Raw genomic sequence first — 15577 nt, 5'->3', positions numbered from 1 at the left:
AGATACCAAAATCCACAGACGCTAAAGTCACTTATGTGAAATGGTAAAGGAATACAGTTGGCCCTCTGCATCCACGGATTTCACTTTCACAGATCCAAGAGCAGTCCGTATATTAGAATATTAGAAGCCTTTGGATCCGGAGGCCAACTATAGTTTATTTCTTCTGAAACTGCTGGTGTCCATGCTCTTTGCTTATTTTTATGGCCTTGTGATTGGTTTTAACAGCTTTGTGGGGACAGAAATAAGACTGGTTTGTTCAGGGTGAGGAATTAGCATCTTAGACATCTCAACATTCTCTCGTGTATCACCCAGGATTTAAAATAAAAAGTTTGATTTGAAATTAATAGGTAAAAGATTTTTTTATTAAAGAAAAGAATAAAGGGGATGAATTGATGCTAAGACTGACATTTCTAGGAAAATTAGATTTTAGAGAAGTAACAACAGAGATAGTAGACCATGGATTAAAACAATTTCAAGGAATGATTGACCAGTAACTTCAAATCCTAGGGTGATATCACAGAAAAAACATGAGAGGGCAAGCAATAAAAAGCCCCAGTTAGAGGGGCAGCTGGGCTTTTTTTGCCTTATTTGATATCTTAGGATTTTTTCCAAGTTTCAGTCAATTTTGTAACACCTCTATTTTTACAGTCACACATATCTAGATTATTAGTTACTTCATATTTTACAGTAAACTTACCATGTTATGCTTATGATTTATTTTTAAGAGGAACCTGTTGTATCACAATAAAATATGGAAACCCTTGAAAGTAAAAGTCGCTCAGTCATGCCCAACTCTTTGCAGCCCCATGGACTGCAGCCTGCCAGGCTCCTCTGTCCATAGGATTTTCCAGGCAAGGATACTGGAGTGGGTTGCCATTTCCTTCTCCAGGGGCTCTTCCTGACCCAGAGATTGAACCCAGGTCTCCTGTACTGCAGGCAGATTCTTTACTGACTGAGCTACCAGGCAAGCCCTATGGAAACTCTAAATCTGCCATAAATAGAAACTTTCTATAAAAACTCATAATATTAAGGAGAAAAGTTATAAGCTATGTCCTCTTGCCTGTCTTTGAGCCCAAGGCCTGTCTTCTGTTAAAAAGAAGAAAAAGCAAGCTTTAAGGGTTGCTGAGGACATCATATACGTCTTCCTCTTTATTTAATAGGAGGAACTGGAAAAGGTGGAAAAAGGAAATGTACTTTGCCTTAGGCAATTCTGTCTTATTTGTGTGTGTGATGGGTAGGATGATTTTTAGTTCCAGCAACATTGTTGGCTGAATGTGAAATGTGGAGGGAAGCATGACCATGTGTGTGTCTGAGTGTTTTAACATTCATCATGTGATAGAATGCTGCTCTGAGCTTCCTATATTGAAAGATTCTTTGTTTTTTCTTTTTGAAGCTCTTTTAAGAGCCTGTGCTGATGGAGGTGCCAACCACTTACATGACGTCACAGAAGGAGAGAGGGAGAGGTAAGCTTTCTTTCAGCCAGTGTCTGTTACATCAGTTCTGCTTTTGAGCTTGTTTTATTTTCTTCTTAGTAAATGGTGATTGTTCATTTTCCTTCAAATTCTTACAGAAAACCACCTCAGAGAGAGAGCAAACTGCTTAACCATGTTGTATTAGTCTTTGCTTTGAGTGGTATCTATTAATAGAAATAGGCCAATCATACTCTTCTTAAAAAAATTCTATTTCAAAAGTCTTTTAAAATAACATTATCAAATATCAGTACATGTGAGGACTTTGGATATTGACTAAAATAATGGTAACTTGAGTTTTTATTCAAATAGTTTAAAGGAATACAGATTGATCTTATATAAAATCCTGTTGTAGAAGGTGCAAGATTTTTATAATAGTATTGAATAAAACTCAGTATAATTTAACTTAGTTCTGAGTTGTGCACACATGCACTTTTAAGAGAGAAATAATTTATTTCTTAATGATTTGTCACCTGTACACTCTGGTTTTCCAGATCTTGGCACGGTGAGCTATTTTTAGACATGGTGAGCTATTTTTAGACATGAGAATATGTTTGATGAAAGCACAATTTAAATCTAGCTCACTGCCAACACGTGTCTAGTTCATCCTCTTGGCAAAGACAATTTATAGTGTAGGTATAAGTAGACTAGCTATGAAATTTAGTTCCACTTGTGTTACTAAATGTACTAGAATATTTACAGTTTGAGAAATCACCTCCTTGCTGTAAAAAATCAAAGTATTATGATTCAGCATATCATAGGTATGAATTAAATACACATATTTTGAAATGAGGTAAAATACGTCTTTATGACATCAAAATTTTTACTTCACATTTCTAATGGAAATGCTTTTTGAAAGCACCTGGTTGCTTATAGAAGAAAGGCATGTTTTCTTTGAGATTGGACATGTGTAGATGTATAATCAAAAAATATAGCCACAGTGACAGCCTAGGAAGCAATTTATATTCTTAACATGTTGTGCTTCTTTATTTATTTTTTTTGATAAGAATTTTTAAGATTTATTTTCAACAATTTTCAAACATGTAAGGTGGCGTTGTTAACTATTGTCACAATCTTGTGCATTATCACACCCCCAGGACTTAGAAGTAGAAGTCTGTACTTTTTTTTTTTTAATGAATTTATTTTTTATTGAAGGATAATTGCTTTACAGAATTTTTCTGTTTTCTGTGAAACCTCAGCATAGATCGGCCATAGGTATACATATATCCCTTCCCTTTTGAAACTCCCTCCCATCTCCCCCCCATGCCACACTTCTAGGGTGATACAGAGCCCCTGTTTGAGTTTCCTGAGCCATACAGCAAATTGCTGTTGCCTATCTTTTTTACATATGGAGGACGGTGTGGAGATTCCTTATAAAACTAGGAATAAAACCACTCCTGGGCATATACCCTGAGGAAACCAAAATTGAAAGAGCTGCAGGTATCCCCTTGTTCATTGCAGCACTATTTACAATAGCTGGAACATGGAAGCAACCTGGATGTCCCTCGACAGATGAATGGATAAAGAAGTTGTGGTATATATACACAATGTAGTATTACTCAACCATAAAAAGGAATGCATTTGAGTCAGTTCTAGTGAGGTGGGTGAACCTAGAACCTACCTTATAGAGTGATGTGAGTCAGAAAGAGAAGGATACATACTGTATTCTAATACATATATATGGAATCTAGAAAAATGGTACTGAAGAATTTATTTACAGGGCAACAATGGAGAAACAGACATAGAGAATAGACTTGTGCTTTTTTATTTTTGAACTTTGTGGATTCCTTTGACTGTATTTCCTACAACCTGACATGGGCAGGATGTGAAAAAATACTCAAGTATGTGTTATAAGAAGTGTCTGGCCAGTTTTTGCAGTGAGGAGCATAATGGCCATGAGGGCAAGATTTGAGGAGGTGCTTTTTGTTTCTCACCTGTAGCCTCCTTGCTGACCAGCAATCTGGTACCGAGTGCCATTTCTCTAATGATGGTGTAGCTTCTGAATATAATTGTATGAAGCAGAGCTGTGAAAGGAATTGACACAGTACTTTTTCAGTCTTCCTTGAGTGTAAGAACCGTCTAGAATGCCTATGAAAAAACATAGATTTCGGTCCTGATTACTTTTATTGGATGGAACTGGACACTAGTAAGACAGATAACATCCAACATATTTACTCTCATTTGAAAATAACGCACATCACCAATTTGGGAATGAGCGCCATTATTTTTGCCCAAATTTCAAAGGAATCATTTCCAGTACTTTTGAACACATTTATAAGTAACCTTAGGGAACTCTTCCAAGAAGATTTATATGATTTATCTAACAACTATGTGTCCATATATGAAGATGTTTAAGAAGAAAATGTACTTGGTGTTGATTTCTGAGTTATAATAATGTGTTTGCCGTGGTACACGTCTGAAACTTGGGGGCATAGTTGGCTGGGGTGAGGGTAGATTCCTTAAAGGGAGATGAGTGAGGCTAACTGCTTCATGTGGGAATTAAAGCCTTGGAATAAATCTCATTAAGTCCAAACCCTAACCTGTTAAACTAATTGGACATAGCTGACTAAACATGGTTCCTGTTAGCTGTATTTTTAGCAGAAAAGCTTTACAATGGAAAGAGAAGAAATATTCATGAGTTTTGGAAAGCCAAGTTAGGGATGTGGACCACTGCTTCACTTGTTCTTGATTTTTATTTATTCAGTGTCCTAATCTACAATATAATACCTTAGAATTATGCAATAAAGCATGAATATGTAGGGAATCATCTTTAATTAGAGAGAAAGTGGGATCTTTACAGGTTAGGAATGGAAAGAAGGAAGACTTGACGCAGACAGTAGCAGAGGAGCAGGGTTTGCAGAGGGATGGTGCTGAGGGAAATTCAGTGGTAACCTCACGTCTAATCCTGTACTGAATGCATTCAGCCTTCTGCATCTTTCACAAAGGTTTGTATTTGTGTCAGCTTTGAAGGTGCAGTTCAGTTTAGTTCAGTTGCTCAGTCGTGTCTGACTCTTTGCCACCCATGAACCGCATCATGCCAGGCCTCCCTGTCCATCACCAACTCCCGGAGTTTACCCAAACTCACGTCCTTCGAGTTAGTGATGCCATCCAGCCATCTCATCCTCTGTCGTCCCCTTCTCCGCCTGCCCCCAATCCCTCCCAGCATTGGTCTTTTCCAATGAATCAACACTTCGCATGAGATGGCCAAAGTATTGGAGTTTCAGCTTTAGCATCAGTTCTTCCAATGAACACCCAGGACTGATCTCCTTTAGGATGGACTGGTTGGATCTCCTTGCAGTCCAAGGGACTCTCAAGAGTCTTCTCCAACACCACAGTTCAAAAGCATCAATTCTTTGGCACTCAGCCTTCTTCACAGTCCAACTCTCACATCCATACATGACCACTGGAAAAATCATAGCCTTGACTAGACAGACCTTTGTTTGCAAAGTAATGTCTCTGCTTTTTAATATGCTATCTAGGTTGGTCATAACTTTCCTTCCAAGGAGTAAGTGTCTTTTAATGTCATGGCTGCAGTCACCATCTGCAGTGATTTTTGGAGCCCCAAAAAATAAAGTCTGACACTTTGCACTGTTTCCCCATCTATTTCCCATGAAGTGATGGGACCATATGCCATGATCTTAGTTTTCTGAATGTTGAGCTTTAAGCCAGCTTTTTCACTTTCCTCTTTCACTTTCATCAAGGTTATCTCTCTCCATTTACAAGGTGTTTTTCTTTTAAATAAGCCCTAAATGTTTTTGTTTATTGTTGAAAGCAATGTATGATGATTTGAGTGTGTATTAGTGAGTTGGGAGAAACAGAAAGAAGAAAATAAAAATTACCTGTTACATCTCCCTACATAGCAAAGAGTTCCATTGAGTTCTGCCTTTGGACTTCAGAAAATATGACTAATATTTCTTGTTCTGGTGAATGTAACCTCAATGAATGTAAATTCCCTGTGCCTAGAAAATTTCCTGAGAGTATTAGACACTCGAAAAATATTTGTTAATGGATATTTGGTTACAGTTGTTCTGTTCTCTCTTCCCTAAGGTTCTGAGTGACTTTGACTGATGGCCTGTGTATTTTGGGTAACAAGATTGCCTCTACTCTGAGAGCTGATAGATTCTGATTTGGGGGTATGTTCAGTCTGTATATGAGACTGAGGAGGGTAGAGATCCAGTCAGCGAGACACAGAATGGGCACTGCCAGTGAGAGCTGGATCTGAGCAGTGGTTGTAGACTTGAGATGAAAGAGGAAGGAATTTCATGAAGACTCAGTCTTCATACAGTGAGACTTCTATACTCTTAACTGTTTCCCTCAGCCCATATGTCTGTTTTTGGAAATGTGGAGTAGTAAGTTTGGGTAAGATGTGTAGACTAATACCCCTAGTTCTAAGCTGCAGCCTGATACTGACTCCAGTCTCACATTTATGTATTGGTAGTGGTCTGTGACTGAAAGTCCTTTGGCGTCCTCACAGCATCTGCCTCCTGTCTTCTCTCAAGTAGGTAGAATCCTGGTCAGAATCCAGATGGTGAAGCCTGGCCCCATGGTCAGAATAATCACAGAATGCAGAGATGAGGGGGGAAAATACAAGAGAAGCAGGGTAGGAATCGCTAGGAAGGTTTTGTGGAGCAGACTTTTTTCTTGTTCATCATTGATAGGCATTGGAGGTTTGCTTCATTTTTGTATTGGTGGTTTTATTGACAGTGTATTAGATCAGAAAAGTGTAAATTGTCCACACTGAAGAATATTGCATGGTTGTTGTTCATACTAGTAAATGATAGTGATGACGGGAGGGTTATGCTCTCCCTGCATACCCCCACCGCTCTCCTCCCATACCCCAGTTACTCTTTTTTTCTGCATCTTTAACAAATACTCTAAGAGAAGGAAATGGCAACCCATTCCAGTACTCTTGCCTGGAAAATTCCACGGACAGAGAAGCCTAGCAGGCTCCAGTCCATGGGGTCGCAAAGAGTCGAACACGAATGAGAGACTTCACTTTCACTGTCTTTCTAAGAGAAGAACAGTTGCTGCTCTAGTCAGTTTTTAACCAGGGTCTGAAGAGTAGTCAGCTGTGACTGTAATTGCCAGCATTGCCCACCGTAGGCGTGAGTGTGTGTGCTAGGTTGCTCCAGTTGTGTCTGACCCTTTGCGACCCCCATAGACTGTAGCCCGCCAGGCTCCCCTGTCCATGGGGTTCTCCAGGCAAGAATACTGGAGTGGGTTGCCATGCCCTCCTCCAGGGGATCTTCCCAACTCAGGGATGGAACCCACATTGCTTACGTCCCCTGCCTTTACCACTAGTGCCACCTGGGAAGTCATAATGAATATTAAAAACAAGCATACAGACACAGAATTGCACAGGTATAATGACAAAACTCAGGCATCTAACCCAGGTCTCCCGCGTTGTAGGCAGACGCTTTACCGTCTGAGCCACCAGGGAAGTCTGGAATGATAAAACTCAGTGAGTTTTCACAAAGGGGGGCCAGTAATGTAAACAGTACTGAGACCAGCAAGAGTATTATCCCAACACTAGGCTGCCTTCCTCATGTTCTCCATTATTGCCAACCCACCCTCAAAGGAAACTACTGTCTGACCTAGTGAATGTTAGATTTTTTTCCTCTACTTTTGGGCTTCATAAAATAAAATCATAATACATTGAATTTTTAGTAGATGGACATTTTTTTGGGATAAAGACTCCTCAGCTTTCTGAATCTGAAAAAAAAATTGAAAAAACATTACTGGAGGTGCTTATAGGAGAATTGCAGTCACACTAATTACTTGAAGAGATGAAGAGAGTTATGGAATTAAGTAGAAGAGAAAATAAGAACTATACAGAGACAAAATCTATGGTACAACATAAGTAGTGTGACAACATGGAAGATACAGCTTATATTGATCATTTAAAAAAAATAATGCCTTTAAAGGTAGGTAAGCAGTTGTAAACTTTATTCTGTTAGAATCTAGTTAAGGCAAATTGACTTAAACAGAAAGCTTTTTTCTCTGTATGATAACCCATTGACAGAAATAAGAATGTAGCATTTAACTTGTGATTCATTCATTCGTTCAAGCATTTATTGAATACCTTGAATAGTTAGGCATTTGGATGGGTTTATAAATATGTGTGCATGCTGAGTCACTTCAGTCATTTCTGACTCTCTGCAGCCTCATGGACTGTAGCCCGCCAGGCTCCTCTGTCCATGGGATTCTCCAGACAATACTGGAGTGGGTTGCCATTTCCTCCTCCAGGGGATCTTCTTTACCACTAGCACCAAGTTTCTGTTCCCTGAGAATCAGTGTTTGGCTTTTGCCGATCTCGCCAGCCATGCCCAGTGTCCTGCCTGTGTTCTCCCAAACCCTTTCTCCCCACTACCTGGGTCCAGACCCTTTCTTAGGCTGATCTTCAGCTTGAACACGTTGGTACCACTCATAATCCATTCCCACTGTCTGGCTGTTCATTCTTACTGGTCAGAATTTGTAGAGCCTTTGCATATGTTTCCCTGGTGTCTCAGATGGTAAAAGCATCTGCCTACAATGCAGGAGTCCTGGGTTCGATTCCTGGGTGGGGAAGATCCCTGGAGAAGGCAATGGCAACCCACTCCAGTACTCTTGCCTGGAAAATCCCATGGATGGAGGAGCCTGATAGGCTCCAGTCCATGGGGTCGCAGACAGCTGGATACGACTGAGCGACTTCACTCACTCACTCACTGCATATGCTAACTTTTTTTGTAGGAAAACTGTCCAGCTGAAATGCTGTCTGCCCCATGAGGGCTCCCCTCTCTGCCCGGCCTGGACATCTCTTATGCCATAGTGGTACTTATAAATTACAGTGTTACGTTAACATTTTACCTTGATTTAGAGCTGTAAAGACATACCTTTTACTAGGTTGTAAATTTCTGGTGATCTCTTGTCCTGTAACTTTGCATAATACTTGGTAATTATTTACTTTCCCATTTTATCTTGTGATTTAGCTGTATGTAGATGTATCTTATCTCCCTCCTTAGGTGGTGAACTCCTGGAAGGTGGTGATCATAATTAATCTTCTTTATGTGCCTTGTAATACCCAGTACATTAATGAGCATCCAAGGATTTATTGAATTAATGATTTTTCTTTGATATTTTGGCAGAAATGTCACAAAGACTAAGGTGTTTTGTTTTTTTTTTTAACAGTCAGGGATTTTTAAGCTGCAGTATCAGCTATTGGAAGTATCTTGGTGCTAGAGAAGAAACTTTGGGGATATATGTAAATATAAGTATATATTTTAATATTATTAGCATGCATAAACCAGCCATAGCTTATATCTCAAAACAGTTTCTGGTTTTTTGTCTGAACTTATGGGTAGTAGTGTGTCCGGCTTACTTCTGGAATGTCTTACGTTACACTGTATTCTAATTCATACTTGAGGAACAGTAACAATTTTGTGCTCTCAGTCCCTCTCTTTTCAGGCAGGTAGCCCTGGTGTCCAGGTTGGGAATTGTTTAGTGAGAGTATGCATGGACTCATTAGTTAGGTCAGCATTCAGAATCGGATTCTGTGACTTTATTACTATGAGGTGTGTTGCAAGTCATTTTACTTCATGGGCTGCAGTTTCTTGAAATGTGACCTTTTAGGAAGAGATCTATCTTCTAGCATTAACTCAGAGAAATCATGATGAGGAAACGTATCACTCTTGGGGCTGATTATATAAGACTTGGATGAGTTAAGAGGATGGAGGGTGGCCCTTCAAAGCTATGGTGTGTGATGAATTATAGAATAATTGGATAAGTGTATGAGCTGTAAATAGTCTTTCATAGTTAATATTCTCTGTGCAGTAATTGTACAACCACTTAGGAAGCTTGTAAGAGCTTATATTGTGGTTAGAATCATGGAATATGATGTCTGGCTTCTGTGATTCTTTTTTGTTTTTAATCAGCTTTGTTCAGGAATAATTTCACACAATAAAATTGATTTTAAACATAGAGCTAAATTGGTTTTGAACTGGTGAACAGTTGTATTCATGACCACAGTCAAGATGTCTGCCATCCCCCAGATTTCCTTCCCGTTTCCTTGGCAGTTGATCCCTTACTCTCTGGCTCCTACAATCTTCTAGAATATCATAAGAATGGTATTACAGGGTTTGTTTCTTTTGTCTGACTTTTTTACCCTATCAAATGCTTTTCATCTTGTTGTTGTGTGTAGTTTGAATATTTTTACTGTTGAGTAGGGCTCCATTATATAGATACACCACTATTTTGTTTGTATTGATGCTTTCATATTGTGGTGCTGGAGAACACTCTTCAGAGGCCTTTGCATAGCAAGGAGATTAAACCAGTCAGTCTTAAAGGAAATCAACCCTGAATGTTCATTAGAAGGACTAATGGCTGAAGCTGCAATACTTTGGCTACCTGATGCGAAGAGCTGACTCATTGGAAAAGACCCGGATGCCGGGAAAGATCGAGGGCAGGAGGACAAGGGGACGACAGGGATTGAGATGTTTGGATGGTATCACCAACTCAATGGAGTTGAGCAAACTCTAGGAGATAGTGAAGGACAGGGAAGCCTGGTGTGCTGAAGTCCTTGGGGTCACAAAGTGTCGGACCTGACTTTGCAACTGAACAGCATAATGCAACTGATGGACTTGATTCTTAAGAATTGCCTTTATGGTGGCAATCTATTATTTTTTCAGGTGTTTCTTTGAGAGGAATGTTAGTCTTTTAGTTGGAACCAAACAAAAATTTCAGTGTTGTCACTTCAACCCTAGAGGTTATGTAAGTAGTAGTAGACATTCATATATAAGACCTATATTTTCTCTCAAGTGAAAATTCTGTACAAGCTTGGTCAATATTGTAGGTTTTTATGGAATAAGACAATAAAAGTAAAACTATTGTGTAATAACTTGGTGTCAAGTATCTGAATATACATCTCAATCTTAATAACCTCCAATATGTGTGACAATTGATTTGTCTTACCTGTGACTATAGTTTTCTCTGTGATAGGGATTCATTTTCAAGTATTCATGATGTAATTGAAAAAGTACTATGCTTTAACATGGCTTCCCTGGTGGCGCAGAGGTTAAAGCTTCTACCTGCAATGTGGGAGACCTGGGTTCCATCCCTGGGTCGGGAAGATCCCCTGGAGAAGGAAATGGCAATCCGCTCCAGTATTCTTGCCTGGAGAATCCCACGGATGCAGGAGCTTGGTGGGCTACAGTCCGTGGGTCACAAAGAGTCAGACACGACTGAGCTACTTCACTTTCACATGCTTTAACATACATAGAAAGGAAACATGTACTTTGCTTAAGAGAAACCAAAGATCTTTGGGTTTGCTTGGTTCTATAAGCCTAACCATCAGCAATATTTGGTCATTTTCTTTGGCAAGTTTTTATTAAAATGTATTTGTGCAGTCAAATTACTAAGCTCTGTAAGCATGTCAACATTATTGGATCTTTGAATCAAATGATGGAGGGTAAACATGATTAGTATATTTAAAAGCAGATTTATAATAGAAGTCGTGGTATTAAAGAACCCTACACAACAAACTGTGAGGACATATTTATCTTGAATTATTGATTGGATTAGTAAGTAATATTTTTTAATCTGTTTATCAGATGCTATAAATCAGAGATCCCAAAGTTATCCATGCATGGCTCTGAATCATTTCGGGGTATTGGAAGAGGGGGAAAATGTGTATGCAGAGATGCTGTGTTTGTCAGATCATTCATGAAGTCAAAATAAATTTTCAGAGTGAGATCATTCTGAGCAGCTGCAGGAAGTCAGTTTACAACTAAATTTAATCAGAGGCATTGTTCTTTATGGCTATTCTATTTCATAAAGTATGTTCCTGACAAAACCTTTTTCCTTTCCTGTACTGTGGATGGCATCTTCAGAAATAAATTACCTTCAGATGATTTTTCAGAGAAACCTGGATCATCTGTCAAAAGTTTTGAGTAACACATGGCTCTATTAATTTTCCTTAAAAAAGCTTGGATTATTTTTTTTAGTACTTGTTAATACTATTGAAGAACTCATGTATTTCATCACTTTTTTTTGCTTGTGTTCAATATATTATTAGATTGCTGAGTTAAGTAAATATTGAGAGTAATCACATAATACCACATATATGTTGTATATTTATAATATATAATCATATATATACCACATGTATGTAATATATACTATACATTGTATATATAAAGTATATAATCACATGATACCATATATACAATTATATGTGTATATATATAATTTTTAAACAATGGTGTGCATATATATATAATTTTTTTTTAAATTATGGAATCTGATTTTTCATTTGCATTTAAGTGAATGAGCATGTATGTATGTTTATAGACACACATAGCATACCTTGATTCATCCTGTGTGATTTTTTGTTATTACAATTTTGGTTTTGTGAGATTGGGCCAAGAAGAAGTGGAATAACTTCAACAACTAGATGGCATGTATGACTTATTGACACCTCATTATATGGGATGAAATTTGACTTGATGATGGGACCATACCTAAGCCAGCTGTGGCCTTCCTGTTGTTAACTGACGGAAAGGTGACAGCTGGAGTTCAGCTAGCAAGGGCTAGTCAGTGAAGCTTGTGGGAAACTAAACAAGGGGCAATTATACCAAGATGAGCCCCGAGCTGTCACTTGGAAACCTTGGTTGTGCTTCTAAGAATTGTGTTCCTTGAAAACTTCAGTTTTGCCTGTGTAGCCAGAGAATTCAAGAGAAAGCTGAAAAATCTCAGAAAGGGCATCTAAAGTACAAGAAAATATTTTACTGCCATGAGAAAAAATAATCAGTGTATGTATGTATGTGTACATGTTTATACATATACACACACATTTATACCATAATTCTTTAACTCTTGGATATTGTTTGCCTTAGGAAGTAGAAGAGACCTAGAGAAAGTCAGGAAGGGAACTTAAATAATGAGCAATCTATCAATGCCCAGACTGAAAGGAGCTAGAATAAAAAAGCATGATTAATAAAAATGTTGAGCTACTCTCTATAAACTCTGATTTCAAATTGCAGTTAGCACTTCTGTTGAGTGAGAAGAGCAGTGCTTCTCCTTGGACTGTAACAAAGAAGGTGGTGTCTCTCCGCACAGGGTTTAAACCTGTGAGCTCTTAATTTTTGACCTTGGATATCAGTTCAGTCAGTTCAGTTCAGTTCAGTTGCTCAATCGTGTCCAACTCTTTGCGACCCCATGAACTGCAGCACGCCAGGCCTCCCTGTCCATCACCAACTCCCAGAGTTTACCCAAACTCATGTCCATTGAGTCTGTGATGCCATCTTGGATATCAGGGTCCATCTATTTCTGCCGAATACCTTGGCAGGGTGCCTGACACTTGGGCTGTGCATCTTAGGGCTAGAGAAGCCGTGAAGAGAGGAAGTTGTTTAAGCATTAACACTCTGTCAATGATAATTTAATATTTGTATCATCTAAATATTGATATCCTACTCAGCCTGTTATTTGAAACACCTTTAGAATGCCTACTGAAATGTCAGTAAGTACCCCAGTGTTCACAATAGCAAAGACATGGAAGCAACATAAGTGTCCATTGATAACTGAATGGATAAAGAAGATATGGTATAACTATACAATGGAATATTACTCAGCCATTAAAAATAATGAAATAATGCCATTTACAGCAACATTGATGGACCTAGAGATTATCATACTAAGTGAAAGGAGTCAGAGAAAGACAAATATCAAATATCAGTTATCTGTAAACTCTAAAAAATGATGCAAATTAACTTATTTACAAAACAGAAACAGACTCATAGACATAGAAAATAAATTTATGATTATCAAAGGGAAAAGCGAGGGGGAGGGATAAATTAGGAGTATAAATTAAAATGTATACACTGTTACATATAAAATAGCCAACAAAGACCTACTGTATAGCATGGGGAACTATTTTCAGTATCTTGTAATAACATATAATGGAAAATAATTTTTAAAAGAACATGCATCTGAATCAGTTTGCTGTGTACCTGAAGCTAATCAAATAGTGTAAATTAACTATATTCAATACATTTTTAAAAATATCAAGGCATCAGTCTTAACATCAAATGAAGATACTTTTAAAACAGAACATTGCATACAATTAATTTATGAAAGGTATAAAAAAAAAAAAAACCCTGAATGAACTAGAGATACTTGTTGGCTAGATTTCTTATTTTACAGATTGTACTAAGTCGCTTCAGTCATGTCCAACTGTTTGTGACCCCATGGACTGTAGCCGGTCAGGCTCCTCTGTCCATGGGATTCTCCAGGCAAGAATGGTGGATTGGGTTGCCATTTCCTTCTCCAAAGGATCTTCCTGACGCAGGGATCGAACCGGAGCCTCTTACGTCTCCTGCATCGGCAGGTGGGTTCTTTACCACAAGTGCCAGCCGGGAAGCCCTCTTGACCAGGTTAGTGTGTTAGTTGCTCAGTGTGTCCAGCTCTTTGCAACCCCATGGGCTGTAGCCCACCAAGCTCCTCTGTCTATGGGGTTTCCCAGGCAAGGATACTGGAGAGGATAGCTAGTCCCTTCTCCAAGGGATCTTCCTAACCCAGCGATCAATCCCAGGTCTTCTGGCATTGCAGGAAGATTCTTTACCTTCTGTCAAATCTCTCTTAGTCCATTCGTCCACTGAGTGTCCTTCCTGGATGGTCTTTTATCCAGTGCTTCCCTTATCTTATCAGAGTATTTATCACAACACACTGAAATCACCTGTTTGCATGTTCCACCAGCCTGTAACCCCCGTGAATGCTTATTGTCTGGCCCCTTCTTTCTCTCATCCTCAGTAACTAGTTCACTCTGAATTTAATAGTTATTAAACCATGATTAGACATGATTTCCTTAAAAATGTAATGTATTTCTCTATCACAAATTAAATATGAAAGCATATTTCTGACCCAGTAAAGTCATACTTTGTTGTTGTTTTTTTTCTTTTTTTCCCTGGAGAATTAGAAACTGATAAAAAGCTCTCCTGTTAATGTTGCTAGGAACTTATTTAAATTTTTTGTATCTGTAGATTCTTGGTTGTAAAGAACAAAAACAAAAAAACAAAAAACTGACCAGTTTACACAATGACAACACAAAATCCCTGTAAACATAATTGATAGAATAAGTGGGAAGCTTGGGGAGTTGGGCTTGAGACATCGGCAGGAAACTGGAAAACAGATCCTCAGCAAAGTTTGTGTTCTACGAACAAGAGCGGACTTGCAGTCAACCTCTGTGAGCCCAGCACTAAGTGCTTCATATGAAGTGTCAGCAGTCTCTGGTTGCTTATGTATGTGATTGTGTATACACAATCCTGTGTATGTCATTGACAACATGAAGGAACATGCAGAGGTGGTTAAGGAAATATCTTCCATACCCTTGTTTCTCTAAGAGGCAGGAGTCGATAACTTGACTCCATTCTATTTCTAGAGGGGGCCCTGTCCAGCCATACTCACAGCATGTGAGTTTCTATAAGTTTGGGTGGGGTAGCCAAATGCAGATAGAAACCAAGCCAAGCATTTCCATCCACAGCATCTTCCTTTGGCTGCCATCATGCCCTGAAACATCTAATGGTCTCTACCAATCTCTCATACTTCCCACTCCAAGTGTACCTCCCATGCTATTTATTGTTATGTAAACTGTCCCTAGTTATGAGATAATTTTTTATTCTTCCCACTCTTAATGACAGTGAACTAAGTGGTTACCTGTCATGTAGTGAAGGACATGGAAACCTGGCATGCTGCAGTCCATGGCATTGCAAATAGTTGAACAAAATTTAGCGACCGAACAACAACATGAGCGTGTAATAAAAATACTTCTCATGTATTTAAAGAAATTTAATAACATTCCTGCCAAATTTTAGAAGTGTGTTGTACACTTCCTTAGTTTTATAAAAACCTGTTAGTCAGAGGACTCTCTGCAGTTTTGTTGACTCCATGTTCAGTTCAGTTCAGTTCAGTTGCTCAGTCGTGTCCGACTCTCTGCGACCCCATGAATCGCAGCACGCCAGGCCTCCCTGTCCATCACCAACTCCTGTTCACTCAAATTCATGTCCATCGAGTTGGTGATGCCTTCCAGCCATCTCATCCTCTGTCATCCCCTTCTCCTCCTGCCCCCAGTTCCTCCCAGC

General features: G+C 38.9%; 1 protein-coding gene across 14 annotated transcripts in view; it reads left to right on the top strand.

The window, feature by feature from the left end:
- The window catches only part of TPK1 (thiamin pyrophosphokinase 1), a 383151-nt gene that overhangs the window by 151471 nt on the left and 216103 nt on the right, over window positions 1-15577 (top strand). For all 14 annotated transcript variants that reach the window (XM_055591203.1, XM_055591205.1, XM_055591207.1 and 11 more), the window contains one exon: window positions 1394-1463. In XM_055591203.1, coding sequence (XP_055447178.1) covers window positions 1394-1463 — 70 coding nt within the window. The remainder of the gene's footprint in view (window positions 1-1393; window positions 1464-15577) is intronic.

The sequence above is a fragment of the Bubalus kerabau genome, chromosome 8 (genome assembly GCF_029407905.1).
Source record: "Bubalus kerabau isolate K-KA32 ecotype Philippines breed swamp buffalo chromosome 8, PCC_UOA_SB_1v2, whole genome shotgun sequence".
Lineage (NCBI taxonomy): Eukaryota > Metazoa > Chordata > Mammalia > Artiodactyla > Bovidae > Bubalus > Bubalus kerabau.
Note: the sequence above shows the minus strand (reverse complement) of the source record. Positions and strands in the feature narration are given on the sequence as shown.